This window comes from Ammospiza caudacuta, chromosome 17 (assembly GCF_027887145.1).
Source record: "Ammospiza caudacuta isolate bAmmCau1 chromosome 17, bAmmCau1.pri, whole genome shotgun sequence".
NCBI lineage: Eukaryota > Metazoa > Chordata > Aves > Passeriformes > Passerellidae > Ammospiza > Ammospiza caudacuta.
The window spans coordinates 14,229,256-14,250,485 of NC_080609.1; the positions used below are offsets into that span (position 1 = coordinate 14,229,256).

At 55.9% G+C, this 21,230-nt stretch overlaps 1 protein-coding gene across 3 annotated transcripts in view; it reads right to left on the minus strand.

The window, feature by feature from the left end:
* TNRC18 (trinucleotide repeat containing 18) overlaps positions 1 to 19,019 on the minus strand; it is a 54,547-nt gene extending 35,528 nt beyond the window's left edge. For all 3 annotated transcript variants that reach the window (XM_058815665.1, XM_058815664.1, XM_058815663.1), the window contains exons 1-3: positions 18,773 to 19,019; positions 2,409 to 2,534; positions 218 to 2,017 (exon numbers count right to left, since the gene is read on the minus strand). In XM_058815665.1, coding sequence (XP_058671648.1) covers positions 218 to 2,017; positions 2,409 to 2,534; positions 18,773 to 18,974 — 2,128 coding nt within the window. In that variant the 5' untranslated portion in view covers positions 18,975 to 19,019. The remainder of the gene's footprint in view (positions 1 to 217; positions 2,018 to 2,408; positions 2,535 to 18,772) is intronic.
* Between the last annotated feature and the right edge of the window lie 2,211 nt (positions 19,020 to 21,230).

Sequence of the window (21,230 nt, forward strand, 5' to 3'; positions counted from 1 at the left end):
CAAAGGGGATGAAAGTGGGGACAGGAGACTGACTGCCTCTTGCACAGGGGGTCTTGCTTCCCACTGTGGTTTACAACACGTCCTTGGCTGGCAAGGGAGGGAAATGCAGCTGAAGATGCCAAACTCAGTTCATGGCACGCAGCCTGCACTGGGTGGTTGCTCTTCCCAGGGAACAGATCCTCCAGGGAAGCCCTGAGACAAACCCTGGGGAACCTACCTTTGATGCTGCTGAGAGACAGCGAGCGGTCCCGGTCTGCCAAGCTGGGCCCCAGTTTGCTGCTGCTGCTGCTGTTGTCCTTCTGCCGGGCCACGGCCACGGCAATGCCCACAGGCAAGTGCCTCACCTCCACCTCGCCCTGGGAGCCGATGCTCTCCCGGCCGAAGGATTTGGCACTCTCGGGTCTCTCAGGGTCCCTCTTCAGCTGCTTCGCAGGCTGCTGCAGCAGCAGCTGCTGCACCTTGGAGGCTCCCAGCTGTGCAGAGTCCAACTTCACGTTGCCCAAACCCCCGAAGGGGCTCTTTTTGCCGCAGCCCTGCCGGGACGCCGTCTCCTTGGCAAAGCTGCCGCTGTACTTGATGAGGCTCTGCATGGCCGAGCCCTCGCCGTGCGAGGCGGGGTGCAGCACGTCGGCGGCGCCCCGCGAGCCCACCACCGAGGAGCGCGGCAAACCGCTGGGGTCAAGGTAGACCTTCTTGGCTTCCTCCTCCACCCGGCTGACGTGGTTGTGCTGCGCGGCCAGCACCGCCATCTGCGTGGTGGCAAAGTTGCCCATCTCAAAGGGCTTCCACTTCTGCTCGGGCGGTTTCAGCTGACCGTGGTCCAGGTGCTGCCGGGAAGAGTCCAAAGTGCCATAGACCTTTGCTGCTTCTTTGGAGCTGGATCTCTGGAAGCGCTCCCGCTCGCAGGGGCGATGCTCTGCCTCCGGACTCGGCTTCAGCAAATCCTTGGAGGCCAGGAACTCCCTGCTCTCCGGAGAGCCCAGCCCCGGCCGGTTGAGGAAGGGCTCTGAAGTGACCTGTCTCTTCAGTGCCATGGAGTTCGTCCTGATCACCGAACCCTTCTCTCTCAGAACCTCCATCCTTTTGGCATCACTGTGACAAGAAAAGTCCTGGGACAAGAGTGTGCGGGAGGCATCTGCAAGGCACCGCTCCGTGGGTGACTGCAGCACCCCCACCTTGCCAAGGTCCTTGTCCTTCCCCTTGTTGTCACGGGCCTGGGAGGCGATTTGGATGGGCCCGCTCCTCTCGTCGTAGGCTTCGACCGAAGGCACGAAGGTGGGGGCGATTACTTTGTGCTCCCTCCCCAGCTCCTTGGCCGGTGGGAAGATGGTGTACATGCTGGAATGGACGGGCTGCGGAGGGAATGTTGTGGCTGGCGTCATCTTCCCCGTCTGTGAGGGGTGTGGGGATGGACAGCTACAGGAGATGTGCAAAGCGCCCACGGAGGGCAGGAGGGGCTCCCCCCGCTTCAGCCGCTCCGCGTGGGCGTGCGCAGAAGGCCTCATGTTCTCGTCGTGCCGAGCGGGGTCCTTGGCACAGCGGTCCTGCTCGGCTCCCAGGACCTTCAGCATGGGGTCCCCGCCGCCGTTGCAGTTGCTGAGGGAAGAGCTCTGCAGCGGGTTCTTGGACTTGGGTTCCCCGCCGCCTGCGCCCCGGTTTGGCATGTGCTCAGCCAGGAACGGCGAGAGGCGCTCGCCGACCTTCGCCGCCTTCTCCACCACGCTCACTTTCCGCTCGCTCTCGGGCTTGGTGTCCTGCGTGAGGTCCACCACACTGCGGGGTCGGGGCTCCTCCTTGGGCTTGCTCTCCTTCTTGGCAAAGGGCAGGGGCAGATCGCTCCGGCACGCCCGCTCCTTCCCACCGGGGTCTTTCAGGCCTTCTTTCGAGCTCTTGTGCAGCTGCCCCAGGTCCTTCTCCCGGAGCAAAGTGCTCGACGTGTGGCTGCCCACGGTCCTTGAGAGGGGAGGTTGCGGGTGCAAAGCGGACTGGCCTGCATGGCTGGACAGGTAGAATCCATCTGCAGAGTAAAAGCAACCAAAATTATCACAGGCTTCCAACGCCTTCACTCCTACACAGAGACAGGCAAGAGGTGGGAAACCAGGAAAGAAGGGATTTCAAGGATGTCTTAAACAAAAATGCCCAGGGCAAAGTGGACCAAGCAGGTTCCTCCATGTGGGATGTAAGACAGTCTTGTCTCATGCATACTGGGGCTTCAAGGAGGCTTCCACATCCAAAACCTTGGTACCGCTCAGCCCAGGAAACATCCCTGGCTGACCACCCAAGGCAGTTCCTGCTCCTCACCCCCAACACTCCAGCATCCAGCAGCTCCAGCAGCAAAACAAGCCCAAGGGACAGGGTAAGCACCCAGGGGTGACCGATGGGAAGGGCACACAGGGTCCCAGACTCACCTTTCTGTGACTCAAAGAGGCTGTGCTGTCCCAGCTGGGCCAGGAGCGGACTGCCGGCACTGGGAGGTTCGAGGTGGCTCAGGGGAATGTACGATGGGTAGAGACCGTTAGGCAGATGGGAAAAGCCTGCAGAAAACGGGAAACAGAAGAGGGAAACATGTTTTATCCCGAGCAGCACGCTGCCTTGGAACAAGCCCCGCAGGAGCACAGACTGTTGTGGCTGTCAGTCCCTCGCACGCCAGGAGCAGCGGTGGCGGCAGGGACACAGGCGATGACACACAGCACACACAGCCCAGAGCAGGGACCCCAGCTTCGGGACTTCACTTCAGGTACTGACCCCACACTGCAGGTCACCCAGCTCAACCCAGGGTTCCAACTCTGCAGCAAATGGAGCATGATGCTTCCTGAGCAGAGCCTGACACCTGAGGGCTCTGCGACCAAACCACCTGGCTGATAAGAGGTTTTATCACAAGTACAGAGACCTGTGGGTGAGGGCACTCCCCCGTGTGCTTCCAGAGCCATGATAAGACCCTCTTGCCAGCACGGCTTTGCCAACATAGCTAATTCCCTCTGCAGGTGCCCAGTACTGGGTTCAGGTTTTGGGAAAACACGAGAGCATCCTCCAGAGCAGCTCACATATCCAGACTCAGCATCTTATCCCAGAGGAAGGCAAAACAGAGAAAGTGTGACAAACATCCAGGAGCTGATATGAAAGCAGCATATCCTAACAACCCTGCTGCCAGTGGTCTGAATGTCCTGGACACTGGGTCCCCAGCAAAACCCTCATGCAAATCGTCCTCATCAGCATTTCCTCAGTGAATACAATCACCATAATAGTGGTAATAACACACACTATTGGCTACAGGCAGCAATTCCTCTCCAACACTGCCACCAAACGACACCCGCGCAACACTACAAACCCAACCCTCCCCAGAATCAGCATCCCAGTCCATGCCATAATTTCAAAACTGATTTAAAGCCATCAGGAATATCTGAAGGAGCCAGTCAAGCCCTCTGCAACCCTCCTCCCCTCCCCTCAGCCTGCACTGACAACCAACTTGCCCCAAATTCTACAATCTCACTGAAAGCAACAAGTTTGTCAAGAGTCCAGCATCCAACTGCCTCAAAACAACATCACACCAAAACCCAAGGGGAGACAGAGAAGTTCAGTCCCTGAAGCTGCACGTGGAGCACCATCTGTGAGAGCTAGTCAATATTTCACATTATTTAGACAGCCAGGATCTCTTTGGCGTACATGTTTGCATGCCGGCATATGTGCCTCACCGCCGCGGTGCTCCGCGCAGCTCCTGGCCCGCGGCCATCACCCGACAGATCCCAGCGGCGGCACCCAACACGCCAGCCCTGCAGCAGCAGGACCAGGGGAGCTGCTGGGCCCCTGATCTTCAGCTCAGAGCCTGCTTTCCCAGCAGGTAAAACCTGCTGTTTAACCCTGAGCACAGCGCTGCAAAGGCGCTAAGCGTGCATGCAACATTCGGGCCTCTCCTTAGTAACCCCAAAACGTCCGCAATGAAGATTTCCAAACACCTTTTCTTATTCCAGAGCTGGAGAGAGGTGGGTAGAACCCAGCTTAGCTTAGCTGTGAGCAGCTCCATTCCATGCCAGGTATGCCTCGGCAGTGTCACTGTCACTGCTCCAGCAGGGCTGGGCTGGCAATGAGCCAGCATCTGGAGCAGGAGTGACACATTTCCAAGGGAACACCAGTCCCATCTGGCAGAGCACATGGCTGCAGCATGGAAAAGTCCCTGGAGCACCCCATGCCATAGCAGCCCGGAGGCTCTGGCCACAGACATCCCCACGTGAGCCCCTTCTCCCAGCCAGGCATCAATCCCAGCTGCAGCTGCTCCACCAGCACAGGAGGAACCACCAGCACGGGGAACACGGTGAGACACATCCCATGCTGCAGACACCACTGTGCACAAACACCCATGGCATGTCCCCACTTGCATGTGCTGCAAGGACAGGAAGCCACCTGCAGGGCTCCAGGGAAGGGACACACTCCTGGGCTGCCATCAGGCACAGGGACACCTGCACAGAGATTAAGTTACTGATACTCAAAGAGGCATTTTGATACCAGTTACATCCCTGGTCCTACGAGGGCATCTCCCTGCCTTCAGCATCATATTCTGCCCAGGCTGAGTCCCAGCCCCAAACGTTCTGGGGCTTCCTCCCCGGTCAGCATCATCCCATCCTGCAACAGTGACCCAGCCTCAGCTCAGGGCTGCAGAGGAAGGAGGAGGAATGCAAAGTGTCCAAGCTGGGGACGGGTTCAGATGGATAGGTTGGGAAGTGTCACCATGCCAAGCTGGGAAACAGCAGCAGAACTGAGCTGATGCCACCAGCCAACCACCAAAGCCACCTCACACCTGGCAGCTCTTCCCAGTAACTTCCAGAAGCCCACAACAGCAGCACTGCTCCTTGGAGAGGCATAAGCCTAGCACAGGAGCTCAAAGCACATTCCAAAGCTCTGCAGCTGGAGAAACTGAGGCACAGGCAGGTGCAATGACTTGGGGCACCATGCAGCTGACCAGCAGCAAAACCAGAGAACTACTCAAACTCCAGCCTCGGGTCTACCAGTGACACTGTTTTTCCCCTTGCAAAGTGCCTGAAGAAGCTGCACAGGCTGTATTTATCTGGCTTCTTCCCTGCCAGGAACCAGAGCTGGAGTAGGGAGGAGAAATCTGAACCACAGCTTTCCTGGGGATGAGCCCAATGCAAATCCAACCTCGAGGCACTGCCAGAACATCCCTTCCCCTGCAGAGCCCTCCAGCAGCCACGCTGACAGGCTGCTGGCGTACGACTCACACGGAGCCCAGAACCTGCTGCCCCAGTGCCCTGGGCAGGGCCTGGAGGTGAAGCTGCTCCTCCATGTGCCGCGGAGCTGCGCTCGCAGGAGGCGGCCGCGGGTGAGCCACTGCCTCCTTGGATCTCTGTGCCAGAAAGCGATGCCAAGGGGAGAAATTCTACCGCAGTGAGCAACGCACAGCTCACCCCAACCATGGGCATCTGCCAGGAGAAAGGGAGGGGAAAAGGGGAAACCACAACCATCTCCATCTGCCTGGGGCCAGAGTGTTTGCTGAAGCAGCACAAGATCCGCTTTGCCCAGGGACACGGCGACAGGTCTCGGCAGGCTGAGCCACGCTCCTCCAGCCGACCGCTTGCCCAGAGGCGGTCTGGCACCACAGCACAGGCAGGGAGGTGCAAGCTGGCAGCACTGCCAAGCCCAGACTGGCTGTGCCCCCCCTTCCCTGCCAAGTTACACCATGCCAAACACATGCGTGTGCCCATTAGCTCAGCCTCTGACCGCCTGGGAAAGGCACCACCAAAACTTATGTCATGCCAGCAGGGACACACATGATCCAAATCAGTCCAGCTCTGGGGGTAAAAGGGTTCAGGGCACAGAGATGGTCCCTCAAACCACTTTATCCCTATAGCCAGCAGCCAAAATGCAACCCCTGTGATGCTCCAGTTGCTGCAGTGGATGAGCACACCTGTCCTCCTCCCTTCCAGCTCCAAGATTATAAAACATATCTGTTTTGCACAATTGAGACATAAATCACTAAGGGCTGTTATTAGAGGAACTTGGCGGGCGCAGATGTGTCAGCCCACTTGCAAACATCTTCTTCATCTTTGCTCAGCTCTCCGAAACGGCGGCACGGGTTCGGGGGAAGAGGTACGGCCTCGGGTGAGTCACCACCGAGAGGGGATGTGACCGATAGGGAGATGAGATAGCAGCGACCGCACAAACCGCACACCAAACGTCTGGAGGCCGGAGGTCACGCTGGGGGAAGTGGGAGGGAAACAGACCCCACGTGCTCAGCCCGCTCGGGGTTGCCAAAGGTCCCTCTGAGGAGGGAGCTGACAGAAAGCACCGCCAGGCAGAGCTGGGGGAAGCAGGCGGGCTGCTACTGGTCACCAAGAGTTTTAAACCTGTGGGGCTTTCTCCAACGTGGCCCCTCACACTTCAAGCCTAAAATTCGGTCCCAGCTGGACAAGTCAGTCAAGCCTGGGTTGTGAAAGAGCCAGACAGGAGGAGGGCATGCTGGAAGCAACATGCTGCAACTGAATGTATCTCCTCCACCGACATAGCTGCGGCCAATGAGCCAGGCTACACGCCTGAGGTGACACGGGTGTGTGCCAGCACTGGGAAAGCTGCTCCAACCCTCCTCAGCTGCAGGCACCTTCAGCATCCCCACTTGCTGCCAACATGCTACAGAGGGGACAGCTCACTTGGACACCCATGAAGGGTGAAGGGCATCAAGTGGGAGCAAATGGAGACACCACTCAATGGGGAATTCACTCTCCCAGTCTGGTTCCATGTTTCCAAACTAACCAAGAGCACCAGCACACCAGAGAGAAGCAGCATCCACAAAGCCTTTGCTCATGCCTCAGGACAGCTTTCCAGTTGGAAAAGACCTTTAATCAAGCCCAGCACAGCTAGACAATCCTGTTGGCTGGTGTGGGAGAACAGGTGGCCACGTGCACTGCTGGCTGCAAAGCACACCCTGAAGCTGAGCCCTGGGCACAAGCCATCCTTGTCTGAGAAGCCACAGCCCTGGCACCGGAAGACCAGTAGCCTCCAGCACCCCGGGAGAAGTGAAGTAATTCTCCCCCATCAGCCCGTTATACATTTCTGCCACTTATGAAATATTTCCAACTGCCAGCATCTCTCCCAATGCTCCCTGGGCCATGATGGATGAGCACATTGCCAGGACTCAGGCTAGCATCACATAGTGCTCTGCAAGGGGCTAAAGCCTGACCCCCTTGGACTCTCCAATATGAGCCCAGCAGGGCTGGGAAACACAGCAGCAAGAATTTGGGTTTATTTCCATGGGATGTTTTGAACTCTAGGCACTCAGGGGAGATTTGCAGCCCGGCGGCAGCCAGTTCTCAGCGGGCCGCTGGGCACGGCACAGAGCAGGAGCTGCAGCCGCCCTTGGCCAGGAACACAATCACCTCTTCCCCAGTCCGGCCCGCAGAGCCTCACAGGCTGCCAACTGGGACAACAGTCCACGCCACAAACAGCTGGATAAACGCTTACGTCCCCCCCGGCAGGCAGGGAGGAAGGGAGGAAAGCAGGGAAGGTCCAAGCACAGTGAGTTCCTTCCCACCACCAGCAGGACAGACACCACACAGCTGCCTGTGCTTACCACCATCGGTGCATCCCTTATCCTCTCCCTGCAGAAGCAGCAGATTCCCAGGGAAGACTTTCCGGGCTCCCCCTGCAGCAGCACACACCTCCCCATCTCTGCCCCGTGCAGCCCGGTGAGGCACAGCCTCAGCTATTCCTCATGCACACATTTATGGCTGCAAACAGCTGCGAGGCGGAGTGCTGACAGTGTAAATCTTTGCCACCTCCTCCCCTGCCTGCCGGGGCAGCTCCAGTGACACCCGAGGCACCGGAGACGCTTTGACTCCGTGCCATGCACGAGACACCAGCGATACGAACCCCTGAACATGCCGGGCTGAAACCAAAGCTCAAGGATCAGATGTGCCTGGAACTCCAGAGGTGGCTGGTCCCTATCCCTGTCCCTATCCCTGTCCCAGCAGGCACAAGCTGATGTCACAACCCACCACTCTCCGCGCCATAAACCGCCCCAAAAGCCATATTTACACCCCATGCCACGGGACTGGCAGTAGCTTCAAAGCCCTAATTTACAGCCTCAATTCTTTGCATCCCCTGAAAGCCTTCGATCCCATCCCCGGGATCCAGAACAGCCAGGGCAATTTAACTCCCCATTTAATCTTCTAAGGGCCCTGGTGTGCTCGGAGACAGCATCCTCCAGTGGGGGGTCCGCACTCCCAGACTCCGCTGGCTTGAACAGCGCCGCGCCGCTTTCCTTCAGCTGCAAAAATCACTACCTTAAAAGCCAAGGCGAAATCTCCCTCCAGCTCAGCACGGCTCTCTCTATTGTTTCTTTTAATTTTATTTTATTCCACGTGGGAATCTGTGTCCAGGCTGCTTTATTTTTAAGTGGCTCTTGCTCAATATTTACTATTGCTCGCAGCTGCGTCAGCGCAGGAACGCTGCGCGCCCGCGCCAGCTTTCCGACCAGCCCTCCCGCAGCCATTCCCCCCGTGCCCGTGCCATGCCATGATTTTCACCCTCGTGGTGAATCACCAGCCCCCCACAGCCACAGGACACTGAAGGGCAGGGTGTCAGCACAGGGCAGGAGAGGGTTTCCTGCTTCCATGGAAATAAATAACATCAGGACGAGCTCTGCCGCTCACCTCCTCACCCAGGAGCTGGAACAGCCCCAAGAGCCTGGAGATGGCAGAGGAGGAGAAAATGGGAAGTGGCTCAAGGGACTGATTCTGCCCCAGTGTCCTGGAGACTTAGTTTCCACCACGCAACCAACTAAAGGCAATCCAAGGTATGACAATGCCTCAGGGAAAGGACACCAACAGGACACTCTGAAGATCCCCCAAAAGGTCACCCACCAGCTCCCCATTAGCAGCATCTCCATGGGGACAGCAAGAAGCCACCCAGGTGGGGACACAAATCACTCTGGCAAAGTGAAGGTGGCCTTTCCTTGAAGGTGGTCAAGATGGAAACCATCCCAGTGGGATTCTTGGCACGATGTGCAGCCAGTCCACTGAGCCTCAAACACGGGGTCTGGGAAGCAGCGATCTGGTCCCACGCTAATCCTGACACCCAAACCAGTGTCAACAATCCTGGGTCACTGCCAGCTGCTACAGAAGCTTCTCCCACATGCCCCCAGCCTGAAATCCCCCACCACGTCGGATGTCTCTCCTTTTCCACTGGCATAATTAAACCTGACTACCCAACAGGGGCCCACCAAAACCTCCAGGCTCTCACCACACAACCACACAGCTCGCCTTAAACAGCAAGGAGTGACACCATGGAGTCTTCAGCAGCACATTTACTAAAATGCTGTATGGAAATTGAAAAAATAATAATTTTAACTCTCAAACTGATTAGCAGAATCTTCAGGAATGCAGAACCTGGCTGCTAGATTGCAGCCTTGCCTTTCTCCTGATTTTCTAGGACAGCATGAAAATGCCTTTGCTCTGGTTCATCCTTCATCATGTTGAAGATTCTTTACCCACTGGTGTCCAGCAAGACTGCCTCTGCTCCTTGCACTGGATGCACACTTTTAGTACAGGTGCTCCCCCTCCTTCCTAAGCACAGAAATTTAACCCACTCCATTTTTAAAATCTTATTTTTTTTAAAATCACCCAAACTCAGTGCAGAAGATGATACAAACAAGACAGCCCCCCCCTCCCAAGCCCTGCCCGTATATTTAACCAGGCACCACCCACGCACTGTCCGTGCCTTCATTAGAAAAGAGCTCGTTACCTTCCCTGCCAGAGCCAGGAGAGCTTCAGGAGCTCGGTGGGGGAGGTTACTGTGGGATGGCACCAGTGCTGGTCCCCACATCACCTGCACCGAGTGCCTGCCAGCAGCAATTAAATCAGCCTTCAAAGAGAGATCCCAGCTTTCCCAGCACCATTAGCCATGCCCTGGAGGGAACACGGTCTATTTTCAGCCACAATGACTTAAGATCAGGTCACTAGCAGGTTAAATGGGACTGTGCAGCATCATCTCCCTGCCCTCCCATTGAGAAATTAAACTCTGCTGTGTGATGGGCAGCACCAGCCCTGGACACACACCAGGTGCCCACGGAAAGGTAAATGCCACCTGCCTGCTCCTCTCCTCTGCTCTCCATCACTGGCCATGGATACCCACTGGCCTGGCTGCCTTACCTCTGCATGGGGTGGTGAGAGGGGGTTCACAGCAGGATCACCCCTGGGTTCCTCCCTGCCTGTCCTCCTGTCCAGCACAGCGACAGCTCACAGGCAGAATGGTCCCACCACACCCAAGGTCAGGAGCGCTGGAAGGAGCCTCAGCACCCCTCATCCCGCAAACCCAGGCCTGCACAGTGCCAGACCAGTGCTGCCCATCTCACCCCTTCCTCCCCATGGTCCTCCCCAAGCTGGGGACTGCCCCAGGCCACCAGTTCCACCAGGGTTTCACCACAGCCACCAGAGAGGTGGCATCTCCCCGCAGCAGCTCCATCTGCTCCGCCGGTGGATCCAGCACCGAAACCCAACCAGCCACCCCACCACGAACATCTGGCGGGGAGGTGGCAGCTGGATGTGGGTTTGTTTTGCCTTCCAGGCTCCTGCCAGGCGCAGTCAGCACGAGCGGGGATGACTCAAAGCCCGGGAGACGCAGCCTCCGCCGCTGCTTATTTTAAACCCTCCCGTCTGCAAAGCGGCTGCTGCGGCTCGGCACCTCTCGGGGTGCTTGGCAAAGGGGGTGGCACTGCAAGGCAAAACTGAGGCACGGCCCCACGAGCAGAGCTGGGCACCACCACATCACCACTGCCTGTGTGCTCAGCAGTCACTGAGCCCAACACTGGGGGCCAGCAGCAAAAGGGGATCAGCTCTGAGAAACAGCCCAGGGTGCAGCAAGGACATTGCCGATGACCCAAACGAATCCGTCAGCTCTGGCTTCATGATTCCCCTTGGATACAGCATAGCCAGGACACAGTGAGTGCAAGGTGAAGCTGGATGGTCCCAGATCAGCATGTGCTGCTCTGTGTGCCACAGGAGTGAATGCATTCCTCTCCCAAAGCCCAGCACTTACTTAAACAGCATCTGCAGGGACTGAAACCACCCTGGGAAAAATTCAGTGATGGGCTGCAGGTATTTGGGGGTGGAAGAAAGGGATCCACACACAGATCACAATCTCATAACAATCTTTTCCTTAAGAAACCAGGCTCAAAATCTCAGCCAAGTCTCTCCTATTGACCCCACACTCAGATTTTTTCCTTCCAGATGCTGCTGCCCTTCCCACACTTTCTTGAACATCAGTCCATGCCACCTTTTCTGCATCAAAAAAACACTGAACCATGAAGCAAAGGTGTATCTGTGGCCAGCAAATGCCCAGGACCCCACACCTCCCCACTGCTGATAATGGGAGATAAATGCATGGGTAAATATTATGGCAGTGTGGTTTAATTCCTGATGAATTATGCAAATCCGTATTCAATTGAAGAGAAGCCCTTGGGCTCTTGACAAATTGCCAAGCTGGCCCTGATGACACCAGGCAGGGACGGCCAGCCCTACATCAGGTGAGGCACCACATAGGTGCCCTATAAATGTATGTACACACACATGTATCTGCAACTAGGGAGACCAAGGAGTACCAGCAAAAATGGATCAAGAGTGACTTTTGCACTTCTCCCTCCTCCCACCTGTGTTTAGTGTGTCCAAAGAAGGCCACCAAGCTTTTGTGTCCTTCACAAGATGAAAGCAGCTTGGGATGATGGTGAGATTCAAGCAGGACATAGATAAAATCCACCACGTCCAGGGGACAGGAGGGGAAAGCCTGAAACACTTGTGCCAATATGACTGTCAGCCTTGAAGCCGAGGAAAGGAAGATGTGTCCACAAAATAGTCACAGAGAGGGCTCATCTGATGAAAGCAGGAATTTCCGATCCCACACAAACTCCGAACATCCATTAAAAGTAGCAGAAGAATTACTGCTTTGTGTCACTAATCTCATTAGGAGAAAGCCCTGCTGCAGCGCCGGGATTGCAGAGGGAAGCCCCGGCACACTCCGGGAGCCTGGCACGGCGTGCCCTGCCCATCCGAGCGGAGCCGAGCTCCACGGCACCCGCCAAGGTGCCTGCACCTTCCTCACTCACCCGCCCGGATCTCTCCTCGCTGGAGCCCTGTCTGCTCGGCTTGTGTGTGACACGGCGTGTGGGATGTCCCCACGCCCAGCAGACCAGGACACAAACACCGGGATGACACACAGCGCCAGCCGATAACACGGGAGCTGCTTCATCCACAGCAGCACACAGCCCAATCCTTCCTCCCCAGCACAACGGCCACCGCCGTTAATATTTTAAATATTTTTTTAATTAACAGCAATTAAAAATGTGTTAAAAGCATATTCAAGTCACAGGGATTTCTGCTGAGAAGGGATGGGGGCATGAAGGGAATTAGGGGCAATACATCCAACTACCAAACATAAAAAGAGCTCTTTGCTGGCAGGGATGCGTCAGGATAAGATGGATGGAGGCAGAAGAAGGAGCAACCTTGCAGAAGTTGCCGGGGATACAGCTCCAGAAAGACAGAGCTGAGTGCCTTAAAATTTCTGTTATTCCTCTAAAAAGACATAATCCCTCCTGAATATTGCTCCTTCCCTTGCTCCAAGCCCACCATGTTTGGCTTGCCTGCCTGCATCCAGCTCCCTCAAAATGGCTCTTTGGCCACTGCTACGCCGGCAATAAAATTTATTCCCAAGGTCACTTCAATCCTTTTGCCACTATTTCAATCTGGCTGGATTTAAACAAAACCCAGCCTCAGACACACTGAGCCCCCCCCTCTCTGCCCCTCCTTTCTGCCCATCACTTCCCTGATTTAGCGCTGCCAAACTCTCAACTACCTTTCGCTTCCCATAACCGTCAGCAGCAACAGCTGGAGAGGAAAACGGGAGCATATTGTGCACCCAGCAGCTGATCCTGGCGGCGTGGGGAGCGAGCCCAACTGTCACTGCTGCACCGGGGGCTCCTGCCACGCGTCCCCAGCCAGCGCCCACCGCGGGGACCGAGCCAAAGGGGCTGGGTGGTCGCCGTCCCCCGCTGTTTAAGAGCTGGGGAGAAGGGAACAATAAGCAAAGCAAACAAACAGCAGAGAGGGATGGTTGGTGGGTGAGTGGTGATGCCCACAGACATCCAGCTGTGGTGTCCCGGAGAGAAGCCAGCCTGAAATGCGGGGATGGGAGGATATATGGGGAGAAGGAAACTGCCAAATCCTGGTGGTGAGGGTGAGGCAGCCACACCGCAGCAGTCCCCTCCCAAAGTTTGGTTTTCAAAGAGCATCCCAAGCTGGAAAAGCCAGCGAGAGGCTGTGCAGCTGGACACAGCACTGCTCCCTCGCCCCAGCTCCAATGGGCAGGGAGCTCAGGGCTGCCCTTGGCTCCTCCATCCTGCCTGCATTTTCAGGTTGTTCAGGGCGCTCCGTTTCAGCAGCGAGGCTGAACAAAGCCCTCCCTTGTCCTCAGCACCTCGAGCAGGCGATGCTGGATCACGTTACCTAACCCAGACCAACATCTCCTCGTCCCGGCACAGCAGCTTTCGTGTCAGCACATGCCGGGCTGGCCCCGATTCCCTGCACCACCTCCTGCCTGGAGCTTTAACTGGACCAGTTTAGTGCACGGTGAAAACACACGGGGCCTTGTTTGGACTCGTCGGGCGCTAACCCCAGCTCGGGGAGGTGATCCGACACCCTCGCGCCGGTCGCAGCCGCGGCCGAACCGCAAGGCGCTCACCTGGACGGCTGCCATCATGACGTTAATTCCCATTAACAATGTTCATTTCCATATTCATCAGAAGATGGTGAAATGACGAGATGGGGGGTTATTTACTATATAATTATAAACTAATTTCAGCTTTACTCTAGGTTATCCTAGGAAGGAGATCTAAAATTTCCCTTACGAAAGCCCGGCTCTGCTAACCACGTCTGCAGCGAGATTAATTCCCAGCGATTTCCATTTCTCCAACAGCTGTTCTGCTGGGAAAGAGCAGGAGCTTGTCCCCAACACCAGGGACCTGCCCAGTGGCCCATGCCACCCCCGGCTAGGATTTCTAGCGCCGGCTCTTCCTCCAGATCAGATTTTCTCTGGCACACCATCAGACAGGGACGGGACCCGTGGTTTTCCAACCCTACCAAGGAGACTCTGTACTGGCAAAGGCTCTGTACTCTGCAAGGCTCGCTCCAACTGGGAGAAAGGCTGCTAGAAACCACACCAATAAATGACACCTTCACCAGCCTTGTGTTACCAGAGGCAAGGACAGACTCCTGCCCATTCACCTGGGAAGGTGTTGGAAATCCTCACACTGCAGAGGATCCCGCAGGACCTTGCTCCCAGCAAGTTTACATCACCACACTGGCCCTTGGGCTCTTGTCCACATTCCAAGCCCAACATCCCTACCAGCTACAACTGCTTGGGATGGGCACTTCAACGAAGCATTCCTTCCCACTGCCCCTGAAGGATGGAAATGCAACCCCACAGCCCACCAAAACCTTGGGAAAAATCACCGGGACATTAGAGAAACACAGCAGCTCAGGGTGGGAAGCTCCCAAAAATGCACAAATCCACCACCATTTCAGCCCAGCCACTGCTCCTGCCTTCCTCACAGCCTACGAGTTGGCCGCCAGCCCGGGGGAGCTGCAGGGACATCACTCCATGGCCGGGCACTTCCTCCACCCCCGGGGATGCCGGCTGTGAAGAGCGGAGTGTGACGGGACCCAGCACAACATCACTGCCCAGCACCACCTCCCTGAGCCCTGCCGGGACAGGCACACTCCCTGCTCTGCCTGAAAACACGTCTCAAAAAGCATCTCGTTTCACCAGGGCCCCAAGGGAGGGGAGGCATCCTCGCAGGCAGGTCTCCGGGCTGGCCGCATTCCTCCCGTGTTACACCGAGCCCCTGCCCCAAGGAGCCCCCTGCACCACCCCTCGGGCAGGCAGGGAGGGGGAAGCACGATTTCAAGGGCCATTAAACACCGATGGTATTTTCCTTGCAGCATCAAAACGGGACCAAAAAGAGCTGTGCCAAACCGGAGGCAAAATCCCACTGCGGGTCTGGGAGCCATCGTGCTCCGAGAAACACGGAGAAGCAGGGCACGGATCACTCCAGTGCCCAATCCACGCTATCCCAGTCCCTCTATCAGCAAAGCAAGTTTAGCATGGATGCAGCATGATGAGTGAATTGTGCTTCCACTGGCACTGCCGACAGCAAGGCCTCCTGCAAAATCTGTGGGCTCAGCAGAAGCACCATTTTGCCATTATAAGGACGGCTACAGTGGGATTTTGCTGGCACAGCAGCGCTGTCCTGGGGGATGGAAGGGCATTTTTATTTCTTTTCCTATTCTCCTACCTGGCCCAGCTGTCTGGAAAACTTCTCCCTGGGCACAGCAGGCTTGGAAGCAAGGACAGTCTCCAATCTGCCTTAAATCCCTGCATTTGAATGCACTTGCTAATGTGAAGTAGGAAAGCAGGGAAACCAAAATCTCTTCGCTCTGTCTGCCCGCTTTCCGTCCAGCCACCGCTTTGGAGCTGGATTTAGTCAGCCCTGCCCATAGTGGTGTGCCCCCTTGCCCGAGCACTAAAAAGTGCTTCTGAAGCATCTTTTAATGGAAGAGGCTGAGCATCCTTTTATACAAACACAGATCTGTTCCTGCAGCCCCCTCACCCAAGAAAGGATACCTCAGCACAGAGCAAAAAACACATTTTTATTAATTACTATTAATATTATTTTAAACTCTGAGAGGTTTTTTTGGCTATGGGTGATCCTTGCTCACACACAGCCCCGCTGCTGTGCTGCCTGGCAGGGACGCGGTCCCAGAGCAGCCCTTCGCAATCGCGTCCGAGGAAGCCTTTTCCACCTTCCCCAAAACACAGAGCCTGCCAAGAACAACACGCTCCTCCGGGATGGAGCTGAGACCCGGACCCACAGACAGCGGCATAGGGAAGGAACAAAACGATAAACCTCCATATTTTGAGCTGCTGCAGAGCAGAGCGAGCCCTTGCTTTAATGGACTCGGCTGCCTCATTCCATCAATTGCAGCCTTTTTTTTAAGCCTTCCAGCAAGCTCCAGGCATGAAATTCCTTTGCAAACATTCCCTTTCCTCCGCTATCCTTCCACAAAGCACCCCCTGCCCTCCTCAGGGATGGGGAGATGGCGATGCCCAAGAGCACAGGGGGGACAGCGAACGGCATCCCCGGCTCAGCTCCCGCCTTGGCCTCCAGCTCACTCCTCCCTCCTTGCGCTTCCAACAAAGGGGCTTCTGTCCCCGTGTCCCCCCCGCCCGCAGGGAGCAGAAATCCCCACCATGGAGCAGGAATCCCCCTGAGAGGAGCCGAGGGTGCGGGGGTCGCTGGACACAGCCCAGGCGGCGGCACTTGGGCGGTGGGGCAGAGCCCGGCTGCGGGAGCGAGCAGAAGGTACGGGAAAAACAAGGAGTCGGTGCCGGCCATAACTGGATTCTCAAATATGGCCAATCGTGCTATTTTTACAGGGGCGTATTTATTTTCGGAGGACGCTGGGACGGATTCAAGAGTCTCTTTCTTCAGCCCGGCGGTATTTAAGGATCGGTTTGAACTGGCTCTATTTAAAGGCTTCGCCTCCTGCCCACTTTTCTTAACCCCTTGCACAAGCCTTTGCGTTCCACCCCTCCTAAAAACAAAACAAACCCCCAAAAAAACACAACAACAACAAAAAAAATAAAGCACCAAAACCACACACCAACAGCACCGCGAACGCAAACCTACAAAGGGCGCCTCGGTAGCAGGAAGCAATCATCATTTCAGGCGATATTGTTAAAGCCGTAAAAAAACAACAACAAAAAAAATATCCCTGCCTATCCCGCTGCTGTGGTTTAATGGGAGTTTCAGCTGTTAATTGTACAGATCTTTTTAATGGAGTTTAGCCTGACTGGGAATTGACGTGACAAAGCCGAGCTTTGCGAGGATCGTGCCGGGGAGTGGACGGGGAGACCACTAAGGTGCAGGGACACGGGATTTCAAACAATTCCCAGAAAAATGAAAATAAAAATAATTTTAAAAATAAAATAAGAACGCAGTAAGAAAGAATTGGAGGTATCATACACCCCACTCCCTCTGTGAGGAGACCCAAATCTGAGGATTTCTCCCAGTGTGATAAAAAGCTCCCAGACCGCATCACGGAGCTTGGTCAGCTTGGAGAGACCAGAGCTCTGTGCCTCCCTCCTGACCTGCCTGAACTTCAGAGAAGGAAACTTTGGGAGGAGAAATAAAACTTAAAAAAAAAAAAAAAAGAAAAAATTACCCAATAAAAAATAAGAATAATTTAAAAATACCAAGAATCCAATCTCGGTTTGGCTTGAGATTGTCCAGATGAATTTTTGCAAAGACCAAATTCTGCTGCATTAGGAGGTGGAGGAGAGGGGGAAAAAATAACCAGGGAGAAAAAAAAAAGGAGGGGGAAAAAAAAAGACAAAAGGTACGGAAAAAATAAGGTGTTTGCCCATGTGCTTGGCTTCACAGCCCCATTCGCTTTACACCTCTCCTCTTAGCACCTGGGAAATTGGCACTGCCACCTAGTCTAAAACTAATAAATCTTTTTCCCTCGATTCAGGCTGCTTCCTTCTCTGCAGATGTTGGCAATCAGGTTTGCAAATTTCAAAGTCATTCATCCCGGGCGGCTGGGAGAAAAGCAGGTTTATTATTGCAAAACCTGTCACCCTCTCAACGCCTAAAGTAAACTCCGAGTCACCTCTCCACGCCCAGGGGAAAGAAAGCGGAAAAAAAATAAAAATTAAAATAGAGCCAGGGAGGGAAATCAAACGGTCAGAAATCCCTTGTGCCCTCCTACAGGACCGTGGGCAGGAGAGTGCGGCAGCGTCCTCCTCCCAGCAGTGCCGGACTCCGCGATCCGCTGGGAAAGGGAGCTCGGAAATAGGGAAAAAAAATCAAAAGCCTCCAAAAGACAAAAGTAATTTAAACAAATAAATAAAAAGCTGATTGGGCGGGGGGGGGGAATAAACTGCGTATATTTCAGCGTCTACTCTTCTATTTTCATTTTTTTTAAATGGATATGGAGCCGTGGGGCTGCCCGAGGATGAAATGCGTCGAGAAGGGGGAAAAAATGCAAGGAGGGAGTAGTCACTGTACATGGCATGGAAGCTTTGTTGGCGGGTTTAAAAAATAAGAATTGCGGAGAAAAAGAAAAGAAAAAAAAAAATCAAAACTAGCGGTGCCGGCAGCGCTGCCCGGAGGCAGCGGAACCTCAGCGGGGCTCGGGCTGTACCGGGCAAGAAATCACCAAAAGAGCCCCATTTTACCCCTTTTTCCCAGCCCAGGGATGGTTTTTTTGGCTGTCCGGGAAGCGCAGCACCGGGCAGCGCAGCCCCGTCCCTCCGCAACCCGATCTGCGCCTCTCCCAGCTTTCCCGAAAATCGGATTTATTCCCCGGATTTATTCCGCAGCCGCCGCGGCGGGGATTTTCCTCAGTGCCAACAAAACCGTACGCTGCAAGGGGGGACTTCTATCAGCGCGATTTTTCCCCCATTCCCTTATTTTTCCACCATCACCCTATTTGTTTTCGTACTTCTTCCCCATTCCCCTATTTTTTTTACGCCAAATCAAAACCACGCGAGGCAGAAAAGACTTGGGAAAACACGCAAAAAAGCTGCGAGCGCATAAATATATATAATTATCGCGACGATTTGTATTTTTTTGGTGGGGGGCAGGGGGTTAAACCCCGATCCCGGGTTCGCCACGGAGGGAAGGCAGGGAAGGCGCGGGGGTTCCGCGGAGCCTTACCCGGATGGGAGTGGAGGCTGATGCCCGATGCGAGGAATTTTCCGGGCTGGAGGGCGGCGGGGAGCCCGGCAGCCATGGGCCCAGCGGCGGGGGCCAGGCGGCCGGTGGCTCCCAGGCGGTGGCTCTCCATGGCCAGCCCGGAGAGCAGCGGAGGGGGGCCGTGCACCGAGCGGGGGGGCCCGAAATCTCGGCCATCCATCATCCACTCGCCGGCTTCACGGAGTCTCCCGGATCGCTGTCGATGCCCGCCACCGCCTTCCCGCCCCCCCCCCCGCCCCCCACCCCCCCTTCTCCTCCTCCTCCTCCCCCAAAAAATCAGATGGTTTTCAAAAATAAGGCGTCCAAGCGTCCCATGGCGCGGTGCAGGGAGCCAGCCCCGGCGCGGCGGTCTCGGCGCTGCCTGCAAAGGAGAAAAAGAAGGGGGAGGTGCGGTGAGACGACATGCCCCGATACCCCCCTGCTCACAGCCACCCCCCAAAATACCCACCCCCCCCCCCCCCAAACCCACCCGCACCTTCCCGGAGTGGAGGGTAGAGAACGGGAAAGAAGCGGGGAGGAAAAAACAAAAAAAAATCTAAGGAAAACTTGTGGCAAAAGGCAGGGACAAAAAAAAAAAAAAAAAAAAAAAAAACAAAAAAAAAAACACCCTAAGTATTTAAAAATAGTATTTAAAGAACTTAAACTTTTTTTCCGAAGAGTTACATTTGTCACGCCCGCAGCCCCGGCCGCGCCGGGCAGCGCCCGCCCGCAGCCCGGCTCCGGCGGGACCGAGCAGCGGGGACGCGGCACCGCACTTCGCCCCGGAAAGCAAACACACAAATCCCAGAATAACAACCACACAAAAAAAACCCCAAACCCACTCAAATATTTCTTCTATTTCTTTCTTTTTCCTCCTTTTTTTTTCCCAGTTCTTCAATTTTTTTTATTTTCCCCGCTTTTCTTAATTTCTCCCCCGCCGCGGGCTCCGGCGGCGGCATCTCTCCGGCAGCCCCGTTTCTCGCTTCTTTTGGAGCTCATTCCCACGGCTCCAAACCACCGACTGGGCTTGTTGTTTGGGCTGGGCTTTTTTATTTTTCCTTTTCGCAGCGCCGCTTTCACTCGGGAAAACAAAACCCGTATTATCATTTCCCGGCACAGCGAAAAAAAAACAAAAACCAAAAACCCCAACCCAACCATATATATAAAACTATCTATATTTGTACTCGCAGCCTGATGAAAGGCTCCACTCGCCGCCGTATTTTACACCGGGATAGCGAGAAGTAATAAACACAGAGGGGATAAAGTGGAGGTTCTCGCCTTCAAACCCTCTCCAAGCGCTACCGGAGCCCCGGGAGCCGCCGCCGCTCCGGCCCCGCCGCCCGTCCCGGCTCCCGGGCGGCTGCTCCAGCGCGGGGGAGGGAGGATTAAAAAAAAAACAAAAAAAAAAAAAACAAAACAAGGAAGAAAAAGAAAGAGGGGAGAAATGCTAAAATTATACCCCCAAAAATCTCATTGCTTTGCTTCGTTGGGGCTTTTAAAAAATTATTTTCGAGTGGATTTTGAAATTAATTAAACCCTGCCTGCGTGGCTGCTCGGGGCGAGCCTCACCCCGGGGGCTGCGGGAGCGGCCGGATCCCGGCTGGAAAGTCATCAATAAAGGGGAAAACGGCTAAAGGGGGGCAAAAAGCGGGAGGGATGTGGCGGAAGAGGGGGGTTCGGGGGGGGGGGGGGGTGGAGGGAGACGGGACCGCCGCCCCGGGGTCGGGGTGCGGATCCGGGTGCGGGTCCTACCTCGGCGCGGTCAGGCCGCCTGGTCGCGGGGCATGGCGGCGGTGCGGGGCTGGGGCGGGGGGTGCCGGCTCGCCGCCCTGCCCGCCGCCCGGCTCCTCCGCTGCTCCGCTCCGCTCCTCAGGGGCAGCAGCGCGGGAGCGACGCGGTGGCGGCCGCGCCATGGAGCGGCGGGGCCCCGCCGAGCTGCAGCATCGCCTCCACACCCCCCCCTTCCCGGGCCGGCCCCGCGCGCGCGGCTCGGCGGCGCTTAAGGGAAGAGGAGGGAAAAAAAAAAAAAAAAAAAAAAAAAAGGAAAAAAAAAAAAAGAGAGAGAGGAATACAAAAAAAAAAAAAAATTAGGGAGGAAAAAAAATTATTTAAAAAAAAAAGGGGAGCGCGAGCGCGGGGCGGGAGGGAGGGAGGGAGGGAGGGAGGGAAAAAACGGGGGAATGGGGGAGGGAAAAACGGCGGCGGCGGGGCTATGAAACACGCATTGTTCTCCGCGCGGCGGGGGCGGGCCCGCGGCCTCCCTGCGCCTTCCCATTGGCCAGCCGGACTGTCACTCAGCGGCGGGTAAACAGGCGGCTGTTTCCAGGCCCCCCGCTCGCCCCGCCCCCGGCGCTCCCGCTGCTGTTTCCAGGCTGCCCCCGGAGCGGGCGGGCGGTTGGCGGGGAGCGGCCGCGGGCGCCCCGCGCCGAGCGGGGCCGTG